The 26,196-nt window shown below is 41.9% G+C and overlaps 1 protein-coding gene across 6 annotated transcripts in view; it reads right to left on the bottom strand.

The window, feature by feature from the left end:
- The window catches only part of dop1b (DOP1 leucine zipper like protein B), a 133,230-nt gene that overhangs the window by 62,587 nt on the left and 44,447 nt on the right, over positions 1–26,196 (bottom strand). For 4 of the 6 annotated variants that reach the window (XR_005945888.1, XM_041211836.1, XM_041211834.1 and 1 more), the window contains exons 4-12: positions 24,070–24,240; positions 19,647–19,836; positions 18,772–18,870; positions 16,878–17,001; positions 12,594–12,703; positions 11,898–12,012; positions 10,234–10,348; positions 9,103–9,222; positions 1,787–1,895 (exon numbers count right to left, since the gene is read on the bottom strand). Coding sequence is in view for 5 of the 6 variants with exons in the window: in XM_041211836.1 (XP_041067770.1) it covers positions 1,787–1,895; positions 9,103–9,222; positions 10,234–10,348; positions 11,898–12,012; positions 12,594–12,703; positions 16,878–17,001; positions 18,772–18,870; positions 19,647–19,836; positions 24,070–24,240 (1,153 nt within the window). In the remaining variant the exon portion in view is untranslated. Of the gene's footprint in view, positions 1–1,786; positions 1,896–9,102; positions 9,223–10,233; positions 10,349–10,507; positions 10,601–11,897; positions 12,013–12,593; positions 12,704–16,877; positions 17,002–18,771; positions 18,871–19,646; positions 19,837–24,069; positions 24,241–26,196 lie in introns of those variants that run through there. The other 2 variants (XM_041211835.1, XM_041211837.1) reach the window with 2 other exon arrangements.

Consider the following 26,196-nt stretch of genomic DNA (forward strand, 5'->3'; position numbering starts at 1 on the left):
CAACCACCCTTTGGGGATATTGCATCTTTCTAGAGAAGCATTTCATGTCAGGCTTATTGGAATACTAATAGGATCTGGCCCCCAGCTGTGAACAATGCATACCTCATTTGCTCAGTGCACTATAACGAGAAACACAGCAGCCAGAAAATATGCAACATTTCCAATTAAATTTCACTTGGCTCTGAGATGCTTTAAGCCTCTAGCAGGTTAACAGAATATACAATGGTGGTAAGATCAGATCTGCCCAGTTAGGGCCCACAGGTTAATGGTTTTTAATAGAAGTAGTCGTCTCTTTGACTTGCACTCACTCCTGATCTCTCTAGTGAGCAGCGAGAACCTTGCTGTACAGTTAAGGCAGGGTGATGGATTGGTGGCTGCTAACCAGACGATGGTAACATAATATTAGTGACGTGTTTACTATCGCCTAAATGGGAAAATGCTTATTAACAAGAAGTTTACTCAAATACATTAGAGCAGCAGCTTGTGTCAAAATAGAATTGAAAAATGCAACAGATGTCACAACAGGCAGTATAGTATTATACCACACAACAACTGGGGGAGATGGTGGTGTAACAGTTACATCACTGGACTTATAATCCAGAGAACCAACTAATGCTCTGGGGACAGGGGTTCAAACCTCAGCACAGCAGCTGGTGGAATTCAAATTCAATTAATTAATAAAATCTGGAATTGAAAGCTAATCTCAGTAATGATGATCATGAAACTATCTGGTTCACTAATGCCCTTTAGGGAAGGATAGCTGTTGTCCTTATCTGGTCTGACCTACATGTGACTCTAGGTCAACAACAATGCAATTGACTCCAGAACAACCTTGAAAAGGACGTTTTCTCTTGTGAGTCCAGGACTAGGGGGCACTGATGTGAAACTAGGGGATGCCCTTTTAGGACAGAGATGAAGAGAAATATTTTCTCTCAGGGTTGGACTTTGGAATTCTCTGCCTCAGGCTGTAGTGGAGGCGGGGTCATTGAATATTTTTTAAGGCAGAGGTAGATAGATTCTTGTTAGGCAAGGGAATCAAAGGTTATCGGGGTTAGACGGGAATGAGGAAATCGAAACACGATGATCAGCCATGATCTTATTGAATGGCGGAGCAGGCTCGAGGGGCTGAATGGTCTACTCCTGTTCCTAGTTCTTATGTAATTCTGCAACCAAGCTGCAGTGCTGTGCTGGATGGATAGTGAGCATCACCATCAACTGCTCATATGATCTTTGAACATCTAAGAGACAGGAGATTATCTCAGCTTTTTTGATCAGGCAACCAATGGACATTTGGATATTTATGGGTCTGTTAAAAAAAAAAAGGTGGGATACAAATGGGAAGCATTTTCAAAAATGTTATAAAAAAACTAAAGCGATAAGGACTTTGTGCAGAATTCACTATTGCATCAGCTGTTTGATCATTGCTGTCCTGGCCAATACTTAATCATTCAACCAACATCACAAACAGATTATCTGGTCATTCTCTTCTGGGAGCTTGCTGAGTGTAAACTGGCTGCCACATTCCCTACAATATAACACTTTAAAAGTACTTCATTGACTGTAAGGTACCTTGGGACATCCGGATATCATGAAAGATGCAATGTAAATGCAAGCTATTCTTTTAATAATCAAAAAAGTCCAAAAAATACAAACTACAGAAACAAGTAATGATTACTTCATGATGCAAGAAAATAAACCAAAGAGAGAAATCAAATTAGCCGCACAACAGAAAGCCATTCAAGTCTTTTCACACTGAGAAACCATCGAGTAAATAATGCAGACTTACCAATGGAATGACTTCTAAGAGAAACACAAGCAGACAACAGAGTTCTTGGACAGTTGGAGGAGCACTTGGACCTTCCTCTAGCATGTGACTTCTTGGTTGAGCTCTGCTCCTGTAAATCACAGAGCATCATCCTTGATTCCTCACAATTTCAAAAATGGCACACCATTTCATAAATGGAAGCTTCAAACAGCTATTTAGAACATTCTCCGTCACAGTCACACAAGTTACAAAATGGCAAGAGAATAAACATGAACTTCAACTATTGGGGAAACGATGACTAAATGTCAGCTGTTAAAAAGGTTTTTTTAAAATTCATTTACGGGATGTGGGCTTCACTGGCTGGGCCAGCATTTATTGCCCATTCTAATTGCCTTTGAGAAGGTGGTGGTGAGCTTCCTTCTTGAACCACTGCAGTCCACATGGTGTAGGTACACCCACAGGTGGGTGTAGCGAGTCCGTCCCAGGATTTTGACCCAGTGACAAGTGAAGGAACGGCAATATATTTCCAAATCAGGATGCTGACTGTCTTGGTGGGGAACTTGCAAGGTGGTGGTGTTCCAATCTATCTGCTGCCCTTGTCCTTCTAGATGGTAGTGGTCCTGAGTTTGGAAGGTACTGTTTAAGGAGCCTTGCTGAGTTCCTGCAGTGCATCTTGTAGATGGTACGCACTGCTGCTGTGTGTTAGTGGAGGAGAGAGTGAAGGTTTGTGGATGTGGTGCCAATCAAGCGGACTGCTTTGTCCTGAATGGTGTTAAGCTTCTTGAGTGTTGTTGGAGCTGCACTCATCCAGGCAAGTATTCCATCGTACTCCTGACTTGTGCCCTACAGATGGTAGACAGGCTTTGGGAAGTCAGGGGGTGAGTTACTCTTCACAGGACTCCTAGCCTCTGATCTGATCTTGTAGCCATAGTATTTATATAGCTAGTCCAGTTCAGTTTCTGGTCAATGGTAACCCCCAGGATGTTGATAATAGAGGGGGTTCAGCAACGGTAATGCCATTGAATGTCAAGGGGCGATGGTTAGATTCTCTCTTGTTGGAGATGGTTATTGCCTGGCACTTGTGTGGCACTTGTCACTCGTCAGCCCAAGCCTTGATATGGTCCAGGTCTTGCTGTATTAGGACATGGACTGTTTCAATATCTGAATTGTCGCGAATGGTGAACATTATGCAATCATCAGTGAACATCCCCACTTCTGGCCTTATGATAGAAGGAAGGTTATTGATGAAGCAGCTGAAGATAGTTGGGCAGAGGACACTATCCTGAGGAGCTCCTGCAGTGATGTCCTGGAGCTGAGATGACTGGCCTCCAACAACCACAACAATCTTCCTTTGCACTAGGTATGACTCCAACCAGCAGAGTTTTCCCCCTTATTCCCACTGACTCAAGTTTTGCTAGAGTTCCTTGTTATGACACAAATGATATGTGCCAGGTGGATCAAATACATGAGGGAAACTTGATCAAGCAGTCACAACCGTTTTGCAATTTGTATTTATTTCGAGATGCGTGCCCCGAATTAAGTATTAAAAGTCCACCCAGGCTTCAGGGATTTTTTTCAGAAAACCAAATTAAACATTTATTAACAAAAGAAAAAATTTCAAGTACATACATAAGTCTACAAATTACCGCTGTAATAACTCCTAAACTCCTAATTAATCTGGCTTCCAGTTACATTCCTGTTAAGGCAATGGTTAAAAAAAAAACATTCAGGCATGTCACCACAATACCTTGGATGGTAGAATTCAAAATGGCTTTATCCAGCTTCAGTTTTTGTAGGCCGCAGACTTAATGTACAGATACTGGAAGCTTTTCACACTTCTGTTAGATCTTAAAATCCCTTCTCTAACACAACCCCAATATCCTTTATATATGTTTCTCCCTTTTAATGCAAATTCTATTGTTCCAAATGTCTTTGAAACTTTAACACTCTCATAATATAAATCTTTTCATGATGTTAACCTTCGGGGAAAATAAACACACTGCCTGGCCTAGCTTCTCTGGCTAGATGCAACATCCTACCATCTCTTTGAAATTAAAATTACCCTGATTTATCTCAAAATTTCAAATTCTCCTCACCTCCAAGAATTCAGTCATGTTTATATATTTAGCATTTCAAAACTAGCTTCTTTTAATGAGTCAGAGCCACCAGACCAGCTGTCTCCAATTCAATTAAATCCCCCTCACACACAAGCTATCTAAGCCCCACTATTAACCTACTTTTACAATAAATCACAATAACATTATGAGAATTATTACACTTGCGTGACACTGCTTGATGCCACACTCAATAAATTGCGGCCTTGATGTCAAGGGCAGTCACTCTTACCTCCCCTCTGGAGTTGAGCTCTTTTGTCCATGTTTGAACCAAGGCTGTAATGAGATCAGGAGCTGAATGGCCCTGGTGGAACCCAAACTGAGCATCCGTGAGAAGGTTATTGCTAAGCAAGTACTGCTTGATAGCACTGTTGACGACCCCTTCCATCACTAACGGTCAACAGTGGACTGATGGGGTGGTAATTGGGCGGGTTGAATTTGTCCTGCTTTTTGTGTACAGGGCATATCTGGGCAATTTTCCACATAGCCTGGTAGATGCCAGTGTTGTAGCTGTACTGGAACAGCTTGGCTAGGGGCGCAGCAAGTTCTGGAGCATAAGTCTTCAGTACTATTGCCAGCATACTGTCAGGGGGCATAGACTTTGCAGTATCCAGTGCCTTCGGCCATTTCTTGATGTCATGTGAAGTGAATTGAAATCGGCTGAAGACTGGCATCTGTGATGCTGGGGACCCCAGGAGGAGGCCAAGATGGATCATCCACTTGGCATTTCTGGCTGAAGCAAATGCTTCAGCCTTATCTTTTGCGCTGATGTGCTGGGCTCTCCATCATTGAGGATGAGGATACCTGTGGAGCCTCCTCATCCAGCAAGTTGTTTACTTGTCCACCACCATTCATGGCTGGATGTAGCAGGGCTGAGATGCTTAGATCTGATCAGTTGGTTGTGGGACCGCTTAGCTCTGTCTATCACTTGTTGCTTATGCTGCTTGGCATGCAAGTAGTCCTGTGTTGTAGCTTCACCAGGCTGATGCCTCATTGTTAGGTATGCCTGGTGCTGCTCGTGGAATGTCCTCCTGCCCCCTTCATTGAACCAGGGTTGATCCCTGGCTTGGTGGGAATGGCAGAGCAGGGGAGGTTACATGAGGTTACTGATGGTGGTTGAGTAAAATTCTGCTGCTGATATCCCACAGCACCTCAACTGGGTGCCTAGTCTCGAGCTGCTAGATCTGTTCGAAATCTATCCCATTTATCACGGTGGTGGTGCTACACATGATGGAGGGTATTTTCAATGTGAAGACGGGACTTCATTTCCACAAGGCCTGTGCGATGGTCAGTCCTGCCGATATTGTCATGGGCAGATGCATGGTGGGGATGAAGAGAAATGTTTTTCCCTCTTGTTGGTTCCCTCACCACCTGCCACTGATCCAGTCTAACAGCTATGCCCTTTGGGACTTGGCCAGTAGTGGTCCTACCGGCCCCCCTTGGTGATAGACACTGAAAACCCCCACCCAGAGTACATTTTGTCCCCTTTCCACCCTCAGTGCTTTCTCCAATTCGTGTTCAACATGGAGGGGCACTGATTCATCAGCTGTGGTGGTGGGGGGGTGGAGGGACAAGGAGGTTTCCTTGACCATGTTTGACCTGATGCCACGAGGCTTTATGGGGTCTGGAGTCAATATTGAGGGTTGCAATATTTAGGGCAACTCCATCCTGACTGTATACCACTGTGCCACCACCTCTGCTGGGCCTGTCCTGTTGGTGGGACAGGACATACCCAGGGATAGTGATGGTGGTAAAAGCAAAATACTGCAAATGTAAAAATGGAAAATGCCAGAAAATCCAAGCAGGTCGAAGAGCATCTGTGGAGGAAAAAAAAGAGTTAGCGTTTCGAGTCTGTATGACTCCTCTTCAGAGCGGTCTGAAGAAGAGTCATATGGACTCAAAATGTTAACTCTTTTTTCTCTACAGATGGTGGTGGTGATGTCTGGGACATTGTCTGCAAGAAATGATTCCCTGAGTATGAGTATGTCAGGCCATTGCTTGATTAGCCTGTTAACCAGCTCTCCCAATTTTGGTACAAGCCCTCAGGCTTTAGTAAGGACGACTTTGCAGGGTCAACAGGGCTGAGTTTGCCGCTGTCATCTCCCGTGCCTTGGATGATGCCGGGTGGTCCATTCAGTTTCCTTCCTTTGAGGTGTTAAAATACTTCACAAACGCATGTCCTTTTTTCCATGCTGCAACTAAAGTTTTCAAGGAACCATATGCCCACAAGTGAAACACAGAAAATAAAAGATAATTTTGGAAAAAGAACAGCATGAGGCCTGTAGGCAATACACAAACAGCGCAGATCCAAAGTTTTTAATGGCTTTATAGCAGAAGGATTACTTTGCCTGCAACATTTCAACACATCCACTCAACAACGGACATGACTTGGAAATGCTCTCAAAGTATTGTAAACGACATGGTTATGGACCAACTGCTGAAAAGCTAAATTAGGCCGGATAGTTCTTTGTCGGTTGGCAGATAAGATGGGCTAAAGGGCCTCCTTCTGGGCCATAAATTTTCTATGCATTCATTCAATCTCGACATCAATGCTAGCGGCTCCTTGTCACTGATTCCATCACCCATTACCTAGCCACACCTCCTCAGAGTTTCCAACCCTGCTGAACTTTGAACCTAATTGACCACCAGGTCCCACTTCGCTGGACTAGTAATCGAGAGGCCCAGGGTAAAGCTCTGGGGACCCGGGTTTGAATCCCACCACGGCAGATGGTGGAATCTGAATCCAATAAAAATCTGGAATTAAAAGTCTAATGATGACCACGAAACCATTGTCAATTGTTGGGAAAAACCCATCTGGCTCACTATTGTCCTTTAGTGAAGGAAATCTACTGGTCTGGCCTACACGCGACTCCAGACCCACAGCAACATGGTTGACTTTTAAATGACCTCTGAACCAGGGCAATGAGGGATGGAGAATAAATGCTGGCCTAACCAGCGACGCCCATATCCCATGAATGATTTTTTAAAGTGCCTATCATAAAAGAGACTAGTTTTCCCTTCCAATACATAATTTTTGCACCTACCTCTGTCCCATCAACTATGAAACCATGGTGACCATGTCTTGGTCATCTCCAGCTTCGACTACTCCAACTTCCTCTCTCTAAAACCAAGGCGTTTCACTGAAAGGTGTAAGATTTTTAAAGAGATGACAGGTGGAGAGGTTTAAACCAGAAATGCAAGAAAGAAGGACCCAGGTAATTGTCGCCTGTAACACCACGTGGAGTGAGGGGAAAGAAAACACAAAATCAGAAAAACAGTGTCCAGAGGTTGGAGGGGGCACATGGAGAGAATACAGGGCCAGAGGGGATTGTAGAGAAAGGTTGCTGCTAGAGAAAATTGAAGATAAGAGTGAGGATTTTAAATTGAACGGAATGAAATTGGGAACAGCACCACCTGCAAGTTCCTCTCCAAGTCATTCACCTTCCTGACTTGGAAATATATCGCCGTTCCTTCACTGTCACTGGGTTAAAATCCGGGAACTCCTTCCCTAACAACACTGTGAGTGTACCTACACCACATGGACTGCAGTGGTTCAAGAAGGCAGCTCACCATCACTTTCTCAAGGGCAATTAGGGATGGGCAATAAACACTGGCCTAGCCAGCGACACCCACGAAAGAATAAATAGGGACAGGATTGAAGCACTAAGAAGGTGTGACTTAGGGGAAGATTTGTGTGGTAGGAATTTTAGACAGCTATCCAAGCAGAGTTTTGGATAATTTGAAAGGCCAGAGACCAATGACAGCTGGAGATGACATGAGCATTGACTCCAATGCCAAAAGGGCAGACAAGCAGAGGCACAAAACAGGCAATCTATCAGAGTTGTAAGCAAGTGGTCTTCAGGGTGGAATACTGTGTCTGAAAATCAAACAGGAAACCAAATCTGCAAACAGTCAGGCTCAGGCAGAGACAGTGCTTGAGTAGGGTGATCAAATTAGTGGTAAGGAACCAGAGGACTGATGTGTGGCTTACTCACGTACACATAATTTCTCCCACATGAACTTTCCTTTTAGCTTTGTTGGCACTGAATCATGAGAACCTTGGTTTTCCACTACCCATCCCACTAGGAAACCTAACAGGCATAAAGGTGCCTGTGAAGGACTAAGATCTTACCCTGTACTTTTAAAAAAATATATAAACATATAGAGATATGCTCATTGCTATCTCTAAAAATTTCAACCTGGTCAAAGACCTAAAATGGCTGAATCTATGTTTGTCTGTGACTTCAAAGAAAAGGAACTAAATGGCAATATCGGAGAAATTCACACCTCGTTATCCCTGAAGAGCCACCAATGGGCTGCACAGACCAAATTCAAAGAGAGCTATACAAAGGCCATCTGCATTTCATAACCCAGGCTGGCTAACAGGAGTCTGCTCATCTGCCAAGACAAAGGGCTGTACAGCCTTCCTTTCAATTCCTAACAGTTGGGACATTTAACAATCTCAAGGGCCAGATGAAGGATAAACATCCCTTGTCAAAGAGTGTGTGGAGAGGTGGGAGTCATGTGACATGGGTCTCTGGCTTGTGGAACCAGTAATACTGAGACTTTGCAGTTCAGCAAAGCAGTGTGTTTTTACCATCTGACTAGCAGCCTTATAGGCAAGGAGCTCTGGCCCAGGTTGGGCACCTGCCCCCACCTACACTGCTTCTGCTGGAAATCCTTTACCAATGCGTATAAGACTGGTCCATCTCTACGTGCCCATCTCATTGTGTGAAGTCAACACCATCGGAAGAGTGAATTACACAGCATCAGTTTTCAGCCCGTTGACCTCCATGAAGGAAGACCTCTTTGGTCTTAGATTCTGGACTCTGGAGTCCACGTGAAACAATATTTCCTTCTGCAATCTCTGCACCATAAATCTTTCTTTCTTCTATCCCTTTAACAATGCAATGGAGACAACATTACGACCTTCCTCCTGCATTTTGAGTGTATGCAAATAATTTAATACTTGGGAGTTTATCCTATATCGAGTTTGCTGTGGGGTTATTAATAGAAAATTGAATCGCACCAATACCTAGGGAAATATGCCACTGCTTATTGGGGGGGGGGGGAAGAACAACTCAAAAACACCTTTCTGTTTACGGACAGGTGGTGAGGAGAGAAATCAGTGCTGTTTAAATTAAACCCCCTCTTGCCCATACCAGTGTCACGCAAAACAAGGTAAATATTTTGCCACATGAATATTGAACACTCCAGCTTTACCTGATGCAGTCTTCAAAAAGCCTAGTAAAGTAATCCCACAGGTAATCCGTGTTTAGTGAGGTGATCAGCACATTGACCGTCTTTATTACTTCTGATGCATTTTTATTTCCTTTAATTTTGCTGAGGAGGGTTAAAATAAAGAATTGTATTCATGGTTCTGATGGGTCTGTGGCATTAATTCACAGTAATAAATGAGGAAACTCCTCAGGAGAACAAAAGACAGATTAGGATAAAATAGAAAATTTTATAAAATGGTGTCAAGCGTGTCAATACATTTGCAAAAAGTGAACAAGAAAACAGCAAGATTCACAACTGGAAAAATCCTATAATGGCAAAAACAAAATCAAACGCAACCAAACCTTCACTCAAGTCTTTTTTTCCTACGTACAAATCAATGGAAAACTAGAAATTTTCAAAAATGCTACACACAGTTCGAAAATCAAAAGGAAGGGAGGGGGTGGGGGAGGATAGCGCGAGGAGGGAGGGGGTGAGATGGGAGAGCGAGAGAGAGGAGGGGTGGGGTGGGAGAGCGAGAGAGAGGAGGGGTGGGGTGGGAGAGCGAGAGAGAGGAGGGGTGGGGTGGGAGAGCGAGAGAGAGGAGAGGTGGGGGGAGAGCGAGAGGGGGGGGGAGAGCGAGGGGGGGGGGGAGAGCGAGAGAGGAGGGGGGGAGAGCGAGAGAGGAGGGGGGGAGAGCGAGAGAGGAGGGGGCGAGAGCGAGAGAGGAGGGGGCGAGAGCGAGAGAGGAGGGGGCGAGAGCGCGGGAGGGGGGGCGAGAGCGCGGGAGGAGGGGGCGAGAGCGAGAGAGGAGGGGGCGAGAGCGAGAGAGGAGGGGGCGAGAGCGAGAGAGGAGGGGGCGAGAGCGAGAGAGGAGGGGGCGAGAGCGAGAGAGGAGGGGGCGAGAGCGAGAGAGGAGGGGGCGAGAGCGAGAGAGGAGGGGGCGAGAGCAAGAGAGGGAGAGGGAAAGACAGAAAGAGAGCGAATGAGGGAGGGAGAGGCAAGGAGAGCGCGCAGGAAAGCGCAAGGCATACAAATACCAGTTGAACAACTGAAGTTAGTTTACCACCATTTTAACCTTTTAGTTTTATTTTAAAGTCTATCCATTCTATATTCATGCAGAAGTTTCATCTATACCTTATTAGCAGACTCTCATTCTGGCTTGATTGCATATCTGAATCGAGCATCTCTTTACAAATGGAATAAAAAGCTCTGATCACTTCAAGAAGCAAATCCCCAATGACCTGAGGACCTGTAAAATTGACATAGTTAATTGCAATGACCAGCAGTCTCATCAAACCTCAACCTCTCAAAATAGGTCGAGGTATTAACCCCAATCAGGACACATTTTCCTAGTTCTCCCACCTCCATTACAAGCCAACCCACTGGGAAACTTTGCCACATATCTCACCGTGAAACAAACGTTATCTCCTCTTTACACGATTGCCGCCCCATTTTCTCGTTTTTCTATTCCTCCTAATATATTCAACCGGGCAACGTATATTTTCCATTATCGTCCACTTGGCAGCCAGGTTGCTGTTGATGCTGTTCAGCCTGAATCTTCCTATAAATGAACTGCTTTAAGTACCCCAGTTTATTTCCTACAATCTGTACATTGTGATACATGCATATTTATCAGTTTTCTGTCCAAAGTACACCATCTTCACTTCAGCCTTTGAATACTTCACTGATCTATTTTACCCTTCACTGTGAGCTGGGTGTTGTTTATTTTCCCAGCTCCCTCTCTTTCCTAGTGTGAGGAACTTGTCACTTCCATATTTAACTGTTGGCCAATACATTTGCATCAGCTTTGTTTGATGTAGCTCGTTCTTACAGAATATTGTCCATTTGTCCTAGAACCCATGTCAGTGCCCAACAATATCCAGGCGTTTTATAATTGCCCTGATCTTCCTATACATGGCTGAGGGTATAATTCTGAGATTAGCACCCATAACATCCTGCTCTTTGAACAAGCTTTCCATTCAGTGTAATAGGCTCTTTATCCTAAGCAGCTGGGAAGCAAAGCATCTGGGGCTGTCTATACTGGAATAGACTGCATCAGCACCTCAGCTATTGAATCCTCTACCAAGACTGTGCTTCTAGCTATGTTGCTGATCTTCTCTGTTGTAGGATGGCTGAGTTGTGCTTTTGGTGATAGAGTTGATCTGCAGGCACTTCTTGGGTGGAAACATTATTATTTACAATATACTCAGCAGCAACTACACATGTGCTTTCAACTCCAACTCCATCTCTACACTGGCTGCTGAGGTAACCCACATTACTCCCTTGTTGGTTACTACAGGTCACCTGATCTTTCTTAAGTAGTATTATGCTTAAAGGTTCATTACACACTAAGTAGAACCATAATTGCTACACTCTCCTTGTCTGTTTGTTGGTGCCACTGGACTGGCATTGCCATCTTTCCCCACAGGATGTGAGCATTTTAAATTGGCTTCAAGGCTGTTCTAACCCTTTCTTCCTGCCTTTCCACATCCCTTTGATGGGTGATCACCTTACCTCTCCCATTGCCTGCTCCCCAACTCACTGATGTGACCAACCTCAAGCTCTCACTTCCAGAATTACCCCTTTTCCTCAACTTGACAAATTGCCTCCACCTTGAGTTCTGAGATTCCGAGCTCGATTGATTCATTTTAGAGTTACAAATGGAAGGCATGTGTTTCAAATTCAAAACTGAGTTTGTGTTGCTTGTATTAATCTTGCATCAACTTTAAATGCAAGTCATTTAACAGTCAATGGCCCTTTAAATGAAGGTATAATGTATAAAACATTTGCTAGTTTACCTAGTTCCGGTTTATCAAGTAGACTTATCAGGATACGAAAGGGCTTCTGATGTGCTTGAGGTCCATGTTCTTGATCTGGCTCAGGGTTCACCTGTTGCAGAGTTCTTATCAATGCCTATAAATAAAAACAGATTGCTTCTAAGCAACAATGAACATTTCATCCTTAGTAATGCATTTTCAGGACCAATTGCAACAAAGTTCCAGTCCTTGAAGAACTATTTCATCGTGGCATCAGTCAGAGTTCATCTCACCCAAAACTTGAATAAGGAAAAATTAATAGCATCAATGAGAGTCAACCTCCTCTTTGTACACTTCCTTCACCAGGAAGTGTGAGGCACACCCAAATATCGCTGCAAGGCTGCGGCTACATTTCTCTTAAATTGTACCCCTGCCAAACACATACACCTGCACGGAATTGTTCTACATATCTGTGTATGTTACATTATGACTGTACAAGCACTATATCAACACCATTTATTTACAAACGTACATCAAATGATTGGGCAAGTACTTGTGCAAAAGAATTACTGCTTTACTTTTCATAGCTTAGAAAATGATTCTAAAATAAAGTAATTACGTGGTTTATAAAATAACATTCTGATTTGAGTCGCCGTGTTTTGTAATTTCATGCTGGTAAAGCGCGAACCCAAATTTGATAGCATCACATCAAAAATAATATTCCTTAACTGTACTTACTCGAACTAGCAAGTCCTTGGAATGTTTGTTAAAATAAGCCTTGGTATGATCTTCAGGAGAGATGGAGAAGTCTGTGTCTGTAGTCATGATGCCTCCTTTGATATCTGTACCTAAAAGGATCAACATTAGGCATTGTTATAAATGCAAGTAGAACATAAAACAAAGATTGAATTACCAATAATTTTGTATCATCTGATTGGTATAACAAATGTGTGGAAAAGGATTGTCACCAGAAAATACAAGATAAAATACAACAATATAATATTGTAATTATATAATGTCCATAACAATGTTGCAGCAGTAAAAAAGGTACATGCAAGTATTTTTTTAAAATTCCATTTGGATAAACGTAACCGGATTTTGATCATTTCAGCAATTTCGGACTAGTTCACGTGTACTTCTCATGCAACAGGTGATCCTAATGTCAATAGTGATGAACAAAGATATTCAACTTAACCCGTAAAATACTTATAGAATACAAGATTCCAATGAATAAGATCACGTTCGATGGGGCAGTTCCAAAAGAACGCATAATTTACAGAAACAAGAATTATTAATACGCAAGCAAAAACAAATACGACATATACTAGAAATCTGTCAAAAGTAATACAGAAACATGAAAACGGGTTGGATAAGCCAAAAGTGTATTTTTTTTTCTCCCCCACCAATAAAAGCAACATTTTAAGAAACTTGAATTTGAGTCTTGAAACAAGAATCCACCTACTAAAATATTAAGTCTGGTCAGTAATGAATTATGGATGCGGAGCTTGGAGCACTGGGAAAGAGGGAGAAAAAAATCAGCCACTTCAAAATGCAGTGCTTAAGAAGGATCCCAAAGGTAAGCTGGGCAGGGAAAAGAACTAATGAAGAAGTACAGAAGGAGGCCAGAAGAGCAAGAGAACTCGAAAAATAGCAAAAGGTAAATGGAGTTCTTTGGGCATGTTACCTATGCAGAAGGGCTGCAGCGCCTAATCAGCACTCAAAGAATTAATGGAAGAAAAGCGAAACAGTATAGGAAACAGATTTGGGCAACATGGAAGACGGACTTAACCAGAATTCTAACAATGAGATCATTCACTGTTGCTACGGTCAGAAAGTTTGGAAGACCACGGTCACCCAAGCTACTCAGCATGGCACTTAGATGACAACTGGAAATCTGAAATTATTACTGGGTTCCAAGGTCCCTCCACACTTTTCTGCATTCCCTGGTCTCCCCAGGTCTCTCTCCAATCTATGTCCAGTACTATGTTTGAGCTAAAACAAAAACAGAATTACCTGGAAAAACTCAGCAGGTCTGGCAGCATCGGCAGAGAAGAAAAGAGTTGACTTGCTGATTCTTCTCCGCCGATGCTGCCAGACCTGCTGAGTTTTTCCAGGTAATTCTGTTTTTGTTTGGATTTCCAGCATCCGCAGTTTTTTTGTTTTTATCACTATGTTTGAGCTGATCAACAATCATTTAAACTTTTCCTTCAAACTCTTAATTGCATCCCAAGCTTCCACACACTTCCCTGAATCATCGTGCAGAAGATGCAAGAGTGCAGCTGGTCCTCCAATTTTTTCTTTAACCCATAAGGAACCATAAGTTTGTTGTATGTTTTTCAACAACAGAGACTTGGGGGCTGGATTTTCATCATGGAGATGGAAATTGGGAGTCAGGAATTTTTTAATATCTCCATCTTGGCAATGCCAGGATTTACATCTTTTGAAGGGTGGGATAGCTGCCTCTGGTGGCAGGTCCAAGGCGGAGACTGGGATAGGGTGGTAGATCCTTAAGTGGGTACATTAAAAGGCCCATCCCCTTTTCCTGAGTTATCAGCTCAGTTCTTCAGATCAGTATAAAGCCTCCTTCACCCTTGCCACATCTGCCCTAGTATCCATTTTATAAACAGAATTCACAATTCCTATAGCAATATTTTAAGTCATTGAAAAGCTAATAAATCTATCAAAATAAACAAATATCACTTGAATAAATATTTAAAATCATTATCCTATTCAGCTCATAAATCTGTCAAACACATCAAACTCATGTTCTCTGGGAAAACTCACGTTCCATAAGACCATAAGACATTGGAGCAGAAATTAGGCCAATCGGCCCATCAAGTCTGCTCCGCCATTCAATCATGGCTGATAAGTTTCTCAACCCCATTCTCCTGCTTTCTCCCCGTAACCTTTGATCCCCTTACCAATCAACAACCTATCTATCTCGGTCTTAAATACAATCAATGACCTGGCCTCCACAGCCTTCTGTGGCAATGAATTCCATAGATTCGCCACCCTCTGGCTAAAGAAGTTTCTCCTCATCTCTGTTCTAAAAGGTCTTCCCTTTACTCTGAGGCTGTGCCCTCGGGTCCTAGTCTCTCTGACTAATGGAAACATCTTCCCCAAGTCCACTCTATCCAGGCCTTTCAGTATTCTGTAAGTTTCAATCAGATCCCACTTCATCCTTCTAAACTCCATCGAGTATAGACCCAGAGTCCTCAAATGTTCCTCATATGTTAAGTCTTTCATTCCTGGGATCGTTCTCGTGAACCTCCTCTGGACCCTCTCCAGGGTCAGCACATCTTTCCTGAGATATGGGGCCCAAAATTGCTCACAATATTCTAAATGTGGTCTGACCAGAGCCTTATAAAGCCTCAGCAGCACATCCCTGCTTTTATATTCTAGTCCTCTCGAAATAAGTGCCAACATTGCATTTGCCTTCCTAACTACTGACTCAACCTGCAAGTTAACCTTAAAAGAATCCTGGACTAGGACTCCCAAGTCCCTTTGTACTCCAGATTCCAATTCTCTCCCCATTTAGAAAATAGTCCATGCCTCTATTCTTCCTACCAAAGTGCATAACCTCACACTTCCCCACATTGTATTCCATCTGCCACTTCTTTGCCCATTCTCCTAACCTGTCCAAATCCTTCTGCAACCTCCCCGCCTCCTCAATACTACCTGTCCCTCCACCTTTCTTTTGTATCATCTGCAAACTTAGCCAGGATGCCCTCAGTTCCTTCAACTAGATCATTAATGTATAAAGTGAAAAGTTGTGGTCCCAACACTGACCCCTGCGGAACTCCACTAATTCCCTAGGACAATTGACTAAAAATACTCTGCAGTACAGAATACATTAGTGTTTTTGAAGACAGGCAAAAGGTCATATATCTGTCAATGCTTTCAAACAGATGGCTAAGCTATTCTTCAAATAATGGATTAATGCAATGGGGAGAGTTTAAACAAATAGTGCCGGATCTCACATTGAGTACCCTTTCAATAATGTATAATACAGAGTAGCACTTTATCCAATGGACAATCTATTCCAATGCATCAGGAGACTTAATCATTTTAACAAATGCTTTTCTTTCATTTGACGATTTTCCAGTTGTCAGAAGTAACAACCTAGCAACCACTTTAGTTAATGGTCATTTACCTTTTCCAATCATAGCACTGTCATCACTCACTTTAGTAAACAAACTCATGGTTAAACATGAAATGCTGTAGCCTAAGTGAAGCAACATAATTTTTACTCAGCTTTTTGCCTTAAAACCATGGTTCAAGCCTCCACTCTGCAGGTGTGATTTAGGGATGGCTTCCAAAACATGGCCACCTTAATGAAAACTGCTCACTTCTAGAATAATGACAGTAACTTCTACATTGCTGTGTGTGAGATTCTTGACCCACCTCCTTTCTTGCGCCAGTGAAAATGGAGGCAGGACTTACAGATCCGCATCCCGGCCACCATTTTATTACCCCACTCGAACTCCATTTAGTCCCGAACAGGACCATGAAAATTCAATCCTTGGAATTCAAGTGTAGAGAATCACACGTTCAAATCCACGTCTTAACAGCCCATGGCATGGTGCTTGGTAATGCAGTGAGCTGCCACCAGACTGGATTGCTGGCTCATCATTTGACAACAGTTGTTCACTTGCCTTTTCATGCTGCGGCTGTTGACTCTAGTCTTCTCAGAACACAGATCATCTATCTGCTACCAAAGAATGAAGGAAGAAAGCAAACAAACCAGGCTACTCTGGCACACCCATCAGTCTAACCTACAGTCACCCATCGGTCTAACCTACAGTCACCCATCGGTCTAACCTACAGTCACCCATCGGTCTAACCTACAGTCACCCATCGGTCTAGCCTACAGTCACTACCAGAACAAGCCTTGGAAACATCACCTGCCTGCCCCTCTCAGTGAAGAAATATGCTAAAGGTGAGAATAAATAAGATAATTTCCTTTAAAATCACAGCATGAAAATTAAATAAAGACATTAAAAGTTTTTTTTTTTTACATACCCAAGAGCCATGCATACAGACGCCTGTTCAATGACATGTCTCTCCTCAGTACAGCGTAAAGAGCAGCAGAGAGAACAAGCACCATGTCCTCCCTGGACATTGGGATGGCAGAGTTATTTGGATCCTTGAATAAAAAGGAAAAGAACCGTCAATTACAAACGTTAGTGGAAAACAAACAATGTCAGGCAGTCAGGTAACTCGAGTGTAGAAAACTTTGACGTGGCCCTCCATTTTCAATTTATGACATTTTAATGAATAAAATTAACATCCTTCAGAAACATTTTCAGTGTTAATTAGAAACAAAAAAGCTGAATTTATATAGCACTTTGTGAACTCTGAAGATTCTAAAGTGCTGTCAGGCTAACAGATTGCCCTGAAATGCCTTAATTGTTGTCTGTAAGCCAATACGCAGCTAATTTGTACAAAGTAAGATCGCACAAACAGTAAACGGTTAAATTCAATGAATCACCATTCAATCTGTTTTTGGTGACATTGGTTAAAGGAAGAATGTTGGTCAGAACACCGGCAGGCCTCCTTGCCCTCGCTTGCACAGTGCCCAAGGAGTTTTTAATGTCCAAGGAGTTTTTAATGCCCATCTGAGCAAGCAGACAGAGCGTTTGTTTAGAGATCTCATCTGAAAGATTGCACCCATGACGAGAACATCAGCTTAGCAGTGAACTGCCTGGATCATGAGCCTAAATTTATATTGAGGCCAGAACCACACACACTGACTCAAAAGGTGGCAGCATAAACCAACTGAGGCAAGTCAACTCTGATTTACAGTACTTGAATTAAACAATTCCTTCATCAAAAAAAAGAGACTTTCATTTATGTAGTGCTTTTTGTGGCCATTCAATGTATCAAAGCGCTTAACAGCCAATGAAATATGGAAACATTACTTTAAATGTTCTAATGGAGGAAAGATAACAGCCAGTTTGTGCCTAGCAAACTCCCACAAACTGCAGTGTGACAATGACCAGATAACGCTTTTTGTGATGTCAACTGCGGGATAAATGTTAGTCAGGATCCCAGGGATAACTCCTTTGCTTTTCTTCAAAATAGCGCCATGGGATCATTTACATCCAACCAAGGAGGCAGAAGGGGCCTCGGTTTAATTTCTCACCGGAAAGGCTGCACCTCTGACAGTGCAGCACTCCCTCAGTACTACAGTGGATCGTTAGTACTAAGTAGATTTATTTCCAAAGAATAAATGATACTGAGAGCAATTTATATTTTAGCTCAAAGGTTTACAAACTAATATTATTGTCCAATTGAGACACAACATAAATCTACTTGCATTATATTTCACCAAATCCCATCCAGTCACAAATATCAGGTGCATATTCAAAATAAAAGATTTGAAACTAAAGCAGGTAACAAAACGTGCTTTTTTTTGGCTCACACCAAATCTCTTTTCAATGTGAAGAGTACAGTGCGTTTTGACTTGACGACAATCAGGAACTTCCATGAACCCCACTGGTCAACTTCCCATTCAGCATGATTGGCATCAAACAGTCGGGCACAAATCTGGGCTGCATTCAAACCCAGGTTTCCAATGTGACAGGACAACGTTCTACAGAACTGTGTCAACCTATCACTGCAGCCACAATTCTGAAACATGGTGCATCAATCACATTTTAAACGTGGGAAATTTCTTTGCTAAGTATGCACCAATGCTACCAACCATTTCCCACCCAGCTAAGATTTAATAAAAAGTTAAGGGTGATGCAATATATTAAGCTTCACAAAAATCAACGATGCAGCTGCCAGTTATGGCATGGCACCTGTGACTTGCAAATTAATCTGCTTTTGAACTCTTGGAAAGAGGACACAGATGAACAACTATTGCAATTAGCATTAAACAGATTTAAAAATAGATAGACTAAACACTTACCAGGCATGTGCATAAAGGAAAAAAGTAAAATAGAATGTCTAAGGTGTTTCGTTGTACAAGAACATTAGAATCCTGCATCGAGGCACACAGTGCTTTCACCTGGAAAAAAAAAGTGCCAATGAATTCGCAACACTAAAGATACTGCCCCCTCAGGCTGTACAACTTAAAATGAATGTCTGCCAATGATTGTAATTTTCATTGTTTGTACTGATACACCTTGTGATTCATGTTGTAAAAGTTGAACCTGATTGTATTTTTGTAATGGTGATTTTGAAATGGTTTGAAATGTTTTTGAAGATTTATGAATAAAGTATATTTTTGCGGAAAAAAACACTAAAGATACTGCGAAAGCTGGAAATTTGAAATAAGAACAGAAAATGCTGGAAATATGCAGAAGGTCTGGCAGCATCTGTAGAGAGAGAAACATTGTTAACATTTCAGGCCTATAACCTTTCACCAGAACATCAATCCCTCTGCTGTTAAATCCTTCAATTCCCACAATAGCCATCATTAATCAATGTGTTGTCAGGTATTGTTAGTTTAGTGTTAAATCACAGCATTGTTACAAAAAAGGCCCTTCAGGAATGTCATAGAAGGCACAAACTCACCGAGGTAGATTTTTTTGCCTTGTGTTGTGTAACCTTTACAGAAGCTGCCTGATTTTCATTTAATTTATTTCAGATTAATAACAGTGTAGCTGCATGAACTGAGATCAGCTGACTTCCTAAACACCTCCACCAGAGTTGGTGCCAACTTGAGCCAACCAGTCCAGTCAGCTCACCTTCCCTCCCTTGTGAAGATAGCATGGCCAGAAGAATTAAACACAATAACAAAACATAAACAAAGCACAGGTTGGATTGCATTAATATACTTACCGCAAGACAAGGATCTGTGCCAAACATATGTTTCTGCTCTTTTCCGCACACAGATCTGCTAATGTGGTTGACAACGAAGAGCGAAGCCGGCAGGCGTATAGAGGGGCTGATGAGGACACTGCCCCACAGAGCTCCATAGAATACCTCCTGACCCACTACCAGCATCAGCTTCAGCAGCAAGGTGTCCGTTCTTCACGTCATAGAGAGAGAAAAAAATGTTGGTTAACTCCAACAAAAATTCAAACACAACACCACTCTGATTCCAAGGCAGTGATTCAAATGATGGGTTCAGATCTTGTGGAAACATATAAAACCTGATGAACTTCTTTGTCAGTTGAATACTATAAACATCCAAAAATGAACTAACACAGTTAAGCAGACAATTCCTTCTGGTTTTATATTCTAATTTTTAAGGGAGTTGCGGGGAGAAGGTCTACGTCAGGCAGAAAGGACATCTAAACTGCTCGTCTCCTGGATTCAGCACAACGTCCCCTCAATTTTCAAGGTCAAGCCTCAACATAACTGGTGGGTTGACTGGGAGAGCAGGAAATCCAGCCACCTGAACCAACCTCCACCCTGAGCTCAGAACAAGTGGGCCTCCCACGTTCAGTAGGTGAGATGCTTTCTTCACAACTTTCACCCTGCTCCTGCCCCACTCACACTAAAATATCAGGGTAGTGGAAAGACCAGCTCCAGGGCCTCAAGGTAACATTACCTTGTACTGCAAATCACAGAGGAATTCATCACTCTTACAAATATTCTTGCTCAGAACTCTCGCTTATTCAATAGCCAAACCCAACAACATTTCAAGTTTGCGCCTGTGGCATAAACAAAGTCATTTTAAAGGCGGAAAGTGGAACAAAAGCAAAGCGCACGTGCTTCAGAGAACTAAAAGGTAATGCAGTATCATCAACAAATAACAGTGTTCTCAGAGCTCTGGGGAGGTAAATCACTCCCATCGCTGTCTGCGCGGGGAGCGAATATTTTCATTGATCCACTTAGGTTATTGAGCTGTCAAAGCGGCAGCATCATTGCCAGGGAATCTCTGGACATGCAGCACTTTGTTCTGCAACTCGGTGAAAGGGAAGATGGGTGTTAAGCATTTTCACAGTCACTATTTCCAGTTATGTAGAATAAAATCTGGTCATTTCATATTTTTATTCTTGCATGGAATGTGGGTGTTGCTGGCAAATCCAGGACTTGTTTCCCATCCCCAATTGCCCTTGAACTGAGTGGCTATTTCAGAGAACAGTTGGGAGCCAGCCATGGCTGTGGGTCTGGAGTCACATGTAGACCAGACCAGGTAAGGTTGGCAGATCTCCTTTCCTAAAGGGCATTAGTGAGCCAGATGGGTTTTTATGACAATCAATGATAGCTTCATGGTCATCATTACTGAGGCCAGTTTTCAATTCCAGATTTTACGAATGGAATTTAAATTCTGCCAGCTGCTATGGTGGGATTTGAACCCATGTCCCCAGGGCATTAGCTTGGACCTCTGGATTACTAGCCCAGTGACATTATCACAGCACCACCATCTCCCCCTAAATGCAGCCCAAATGAATTAATCGACCTAAACATGGGCATTGCCCTAAATATTAGCAAGTTATATGCAAGTGTGCACTCCTATTACAATGAGGTTATGAACAGGGATATTAGGCAGTAGACACTTCTGCCCTTTCATGGTATCACTTGAAATAAACTTATTACAAGAGGACAGGATCTACACAAATCCAAAACAATAAATGTATACCCTTATAACAATACTTCAACAGTGTTAATTCTGTAGAATATAGATGCTTTCTACAGCATTCCCAAATGATGTGCGCGGAGTTCAATTTTCCTATTCTGCAAATCAACATTACCTGTACAACGCTAGCACATCTAAAAGGATTTATTTGTCCAAAATATTGGCCTTCAGATTAACTATATATCACAAAAGTTTGGTCTTCTGATTATAACCAGTGCCAATCACAACTTAGCACAGAAGACAACACTCCTTTTTTAATTGGCCATCATTTCTCTCCTCCTCTTCCAGGCGGGGTCTCGACTCTTGCTGAGGCATGGACCTACAGGCACCGTCAATTATATCTCATTTCAAAATGGCCGACCTTCATCTCAGGTGAGAATGGCAACTGTCTACATCCTATTTCACTGTGTAAGGCTTCACAAATGAGCCTGAATAAGCCTTCACTTGAAATGCCCATAAAAAATCACTGTTCAGCAGGGGGTAGCAAGTTGCAATCATAATTAATAAATAATAATAATAAAAATGACCTCATTTTATTCCCCACTTCCACCTTCCCTAACCTGGGGGCAACAAGCTTTACTGAAGCATCCTGATTCCAGCCTAACGGAGATCATTTCACCCAGCCGAAACCAAGAATTATCAGCGAGGCTTCTGGTCTTGTATGGTACAATACCATGCGATAAAATACTTTCTACCACTCAGCCAACAAGAGAGTTGGAATTTACTCTATTTGATCATTTTAAACCAGTTGGGAATTTAAATGTTTCTTTGCTTTATGCATTGTGGCTTTTTCCAGTGGCCTATTCCTGGAAGGTCAGTCACATGACATTCAGCGCAGCCTGCAAAAGTGAGTACATTTACTTAACAGCTTGATATCAGCCTCTAACCTCAGAAACATTATAGATCGCTCATGCAAGCCTATCAAAGTTAGGAAGCAGTTTTGTGCTGTGCAGTTCTCAGTGCTAAGATCATACCAAGGCTGCAAGTCCCAAATCAATTACTGCCTCAGAGTTGATGAATTCACAGTGCTAAAATGCTTAGAACTATTTTAACACTTGACAAATGCCAGCTCTCACGTGACCTAATCTTCCTACAACTGAAAACATCAAAACAAACATAAATCACAGATCAGCAGATCACCATCCCCTCTGGGCCAGAGACAGCAGCAAGTTCCATCAAAAGACAGCATCAAAGCCTGAAGTTTCTAATGGTGAAATGCTAACTCTGTTTCTCGCTCCACAGATATTGGCAGGGCCCGGAAAGCATTCCCAGCATTTTCCGTTTTTATTTTGGTTTTCCAGCATCTGCAGTATTGTACCTTTGTGCTGAACTCTCTCATCTTGACAATGAATTTAATTTTTATATGGTATTTCTAATTTTCATTTGGTATCAGAGGCCAGAGTTATCAGGAAAGATTGTCATATTTTTTGTAATGATGTAAAGGCACCAGTCACTCATAAGAGATTCTGTAACCACATTGTGGGTTCACTTATTTAGATTAGGCACATGAGAACACATATACATGGATAGAAATCTCAAGGGCCTCAGCAGCAGGACTGCGTGCGCTGTGTTCCGCCCACAGGCCAAAGTGAAACTGAGACTGGATTACATGAGACTTCCCTCGCTGCTATCCCTTAAAGGTAAATCACAATAAAAATAACCCTCAATGTGATTAAGTATTGAATGGGACCCCACATAGCAACATTGGCAGCCCAGTAAAAGCTGCCAGCAACTGTGCAACTGTATTTCATCAGTGACTTCTTTCCTAATCGAACTGCCAAGAATCAAATTTCCTAGTGATCTCTTGGGCAGCAAGTTTGATGAGATAGCAACAGCACAGTTTCTTTAATTTGAAGAGATACACTGAGGGGAGGAAGATGTACATTATTTAACCACAAGAATGTCATGGGTAAGGAATACAATAGCTTCATGTCAAAATGACAACTTTTCACACAAACTGTACCATAACTCTGATGACTGGCCCATGATAAGCTAAGTCAATGCTTGAAAAGTCAATGTTAAGTCCATGCTCGGGAAAATATTTCAATAAATGCTATGGTGCGTTAACAAAGTAATTATTGGAATTCTCAGAGTTAACATATTCCAGTAGCAGGGTCCCCTCTGTAATTTCACCTTTAGGTAATCCTAGATCAGATATTGCTCGACTAGATGCAAGGGAAAACGCCCTGCACTCTACTCAATAATGCACCTTAGTGCACATCCTCAGAGCAGCTCTCCCTAATGGATTAGTGCGACACTTTTCCATTCCTGACAACCAGCCATCCTCACATCTGTCCAAGACTGCCAAGTTAGGGCATATTGCATCTATGTTTATTGGGAATTGGGCCAAGATTGCTTAAAGTAATTTTACAATCAACTCACAACTAGCCAAAAGAGAAGATATTTCTCAACATTCTGGGCTGGGTCTAAATCTACATTCAGATAGCTTCATTAAAGCGTTAGTCCAACCAGGATGTGTGTGTCCAGTGGTTAACTGCTTTATAATTGGATGAAATATAGTTCCTTCAAAATCCTTGCACCACTACCTAATTTTTTTTCGAATACAACAAATAAAGTTGAAACACAGTCAAATTAATACTTCTTTCCAAACTCAAAACAGGAAGAAATAGAAATAATATACATCAGCTTCCAACAAAAGCAATTCAATGGCCTCACCTCTCATAAATCTCCGATCCCTCCTCCAACCCTGGTAGCAGTCCAGTGATGAATGCCTGCAGGCTGGGAATTAAGGATTTGTGTAGTGGGAGGTAGTATTTCTCATACAGCCCAAGAAGCACTGGCTTCACAGACATAGCTGCATTGCCCAGCAAGGGAAACAGACCAGAGCTACAGGAGAAACAAAAAAAAAGCCTCATTATCTTGCTAAAAAGGATGCGTTGCTCAGACAGATTTAACAACAACAACAGAGAAGTAACCAGATGTGTAGTGTAATGGAGGATATTAAACTAAGTTCCATTAAGGGTTAACGATAACAGTCTGTGATGTCACGGAAGGAAGAGACATATAGTCATGATCTGGGACTCGAGGAGAGTAAGCATGGTCAGAAGCTAGTGTAAGGTGTTCTCATAACTGTAAATATTTTACAATAAAGTTAGAGTGTTTTGCAGCAAGCAGTCTTTGAAAATTTACGGAAGCTAATCCAACCCAACAATACAACAATACAAGGTGCAAATCCATATTGGTTCAGTGCTCCATAGTCTACCATATTTGCTTAATAACACATCAAGGAAAGCATTATCTTTCAATCTCAGCACCATACAACCATCAAATCTAAATAGAATTTTTATTTTTACGATCTGCAGACTTCGTCATTATACCTCAATACCAAATAAGCGCTTAAGCAACAATCTGCTCAAGAGCTGATCATGAATTGAAGGAAAACACCTGCTGCTTTTTGTAAGAGACTGCAGCAAAGTCCATGTTGAATAATTTTAATAGTTTTAGTTTAGTTATGTTCAATTATCAAAGAATCAAAGTTTATTAATCAATATGGAATCATACTATGAGGGTCTCTCTCTTTCTGTGCATTCCTACTTGACAAGTGATGTGTGCCATATTGCCTCGGGCCAAAGGAGGGTTACATTTTATGGTTTTACCACAGGACAAATGTTGAAGAGAATCACTGTTACATTTTATGGTTTGATTAGAGGATACACGTGAAGTCTCTTGCGGTTTAATCATGAAAGCAAATGCTGCAGAAATGCTGTGGGGACTAGGCTTTGGGAAGGAGTTTGACACATATGCTGTATTCCTCTATTCCTCTCAAAAGTCTGTTGTGTGAAGTAAAACAGCTTTAAATCTCAAACTGCAGTTCTATATCTTAAATTGTATTAGCTTTTTAACTTAAAGTGCTTAAGGAGAAATAGTCACTTTCCTTCAAAGTATACAACAGGTTTTGTGCATTACTGTGGTTATCAGTTTCTGTAATAGTGTTGTAGTTATGTAGCTTTTGTGACTTTTATTTCTTATGAACATTACATGGTATTTTGTAATGCATACTTTACATTAACTTTAACACACCAATCATCTTTATGTATTTATTTTGTATGTGGAGTAGTAATTTTGTAATTACTGTATTATTTTAAGCTTTTTCTTGTATTTTTAGTTACTTGTTTTTAAGTAACTTGCTTCAGGCATTAGCAGTCACTAAGAAGTTACATAAAGGCATTTGAACTTTCCAGAACACCCAAGATGTATCAGTTAGGTTTTTTGGGACATAAGCCCTAAAGGAAATCAAACATTTGGCAGTGACACCATCTTGTCACAAATAAGCAGACACACACTGGGTGGTACCTTGTTATTTCACTGGAAAACCTATCTAGTGATATAGATGGGTTAAGTGAGTGGGCAAAGATTTGGCAAATGGAGTATAATGCAAGCAAATGTGAAATTGTCCATTTTGGAAGGAAGAATGAAAAAGATTACCTAAACACTAAGAGATTGCAGAACTCTGAGGTTCAGAGCAACCTGGGTGCCCTAGTGCATGAATCACAAAAGGTTAGTATGCAGGTACAGCAGGTAATTAGGGAAGCTAATAGAATGTCATCATTTATTGAGGGGGATTGAGCACAGAAGTAGGGAAGTTATGCTTCAGTTGTACAGGGTGCTGGCGAGACCACATCTGGAGCACTGTGTACCGTAGTGGTCTCCTTACTTAAGGAAAGACGTAAATGTATTAGAAACTGTTCAAAGAAGGTTCACTAGACTAATACCAGGAATGGGCAGATTGTCTTATGAGGAAAGGTTGAACAGGTTAGGTTTGTATTAGAAGAGTAAGAGTGG

This window comes from Carcharodon carcharias, chromosome 18 (genome assembly GCF_017639515.1).
Source record: "Carcharodon carcharias isolate sCarCar2 chromosome 18, sCarCar2.pri, whole genome shotgun sequence".
In the NCBI taxonomy this organism is placed as follows: domain Eukaryota; kingdom Metazoa; phylum Chordata; class Chondrichthyes; order Lamniformes; family Lamnidae; genus Carcharodon; species Carcharodon carcharias.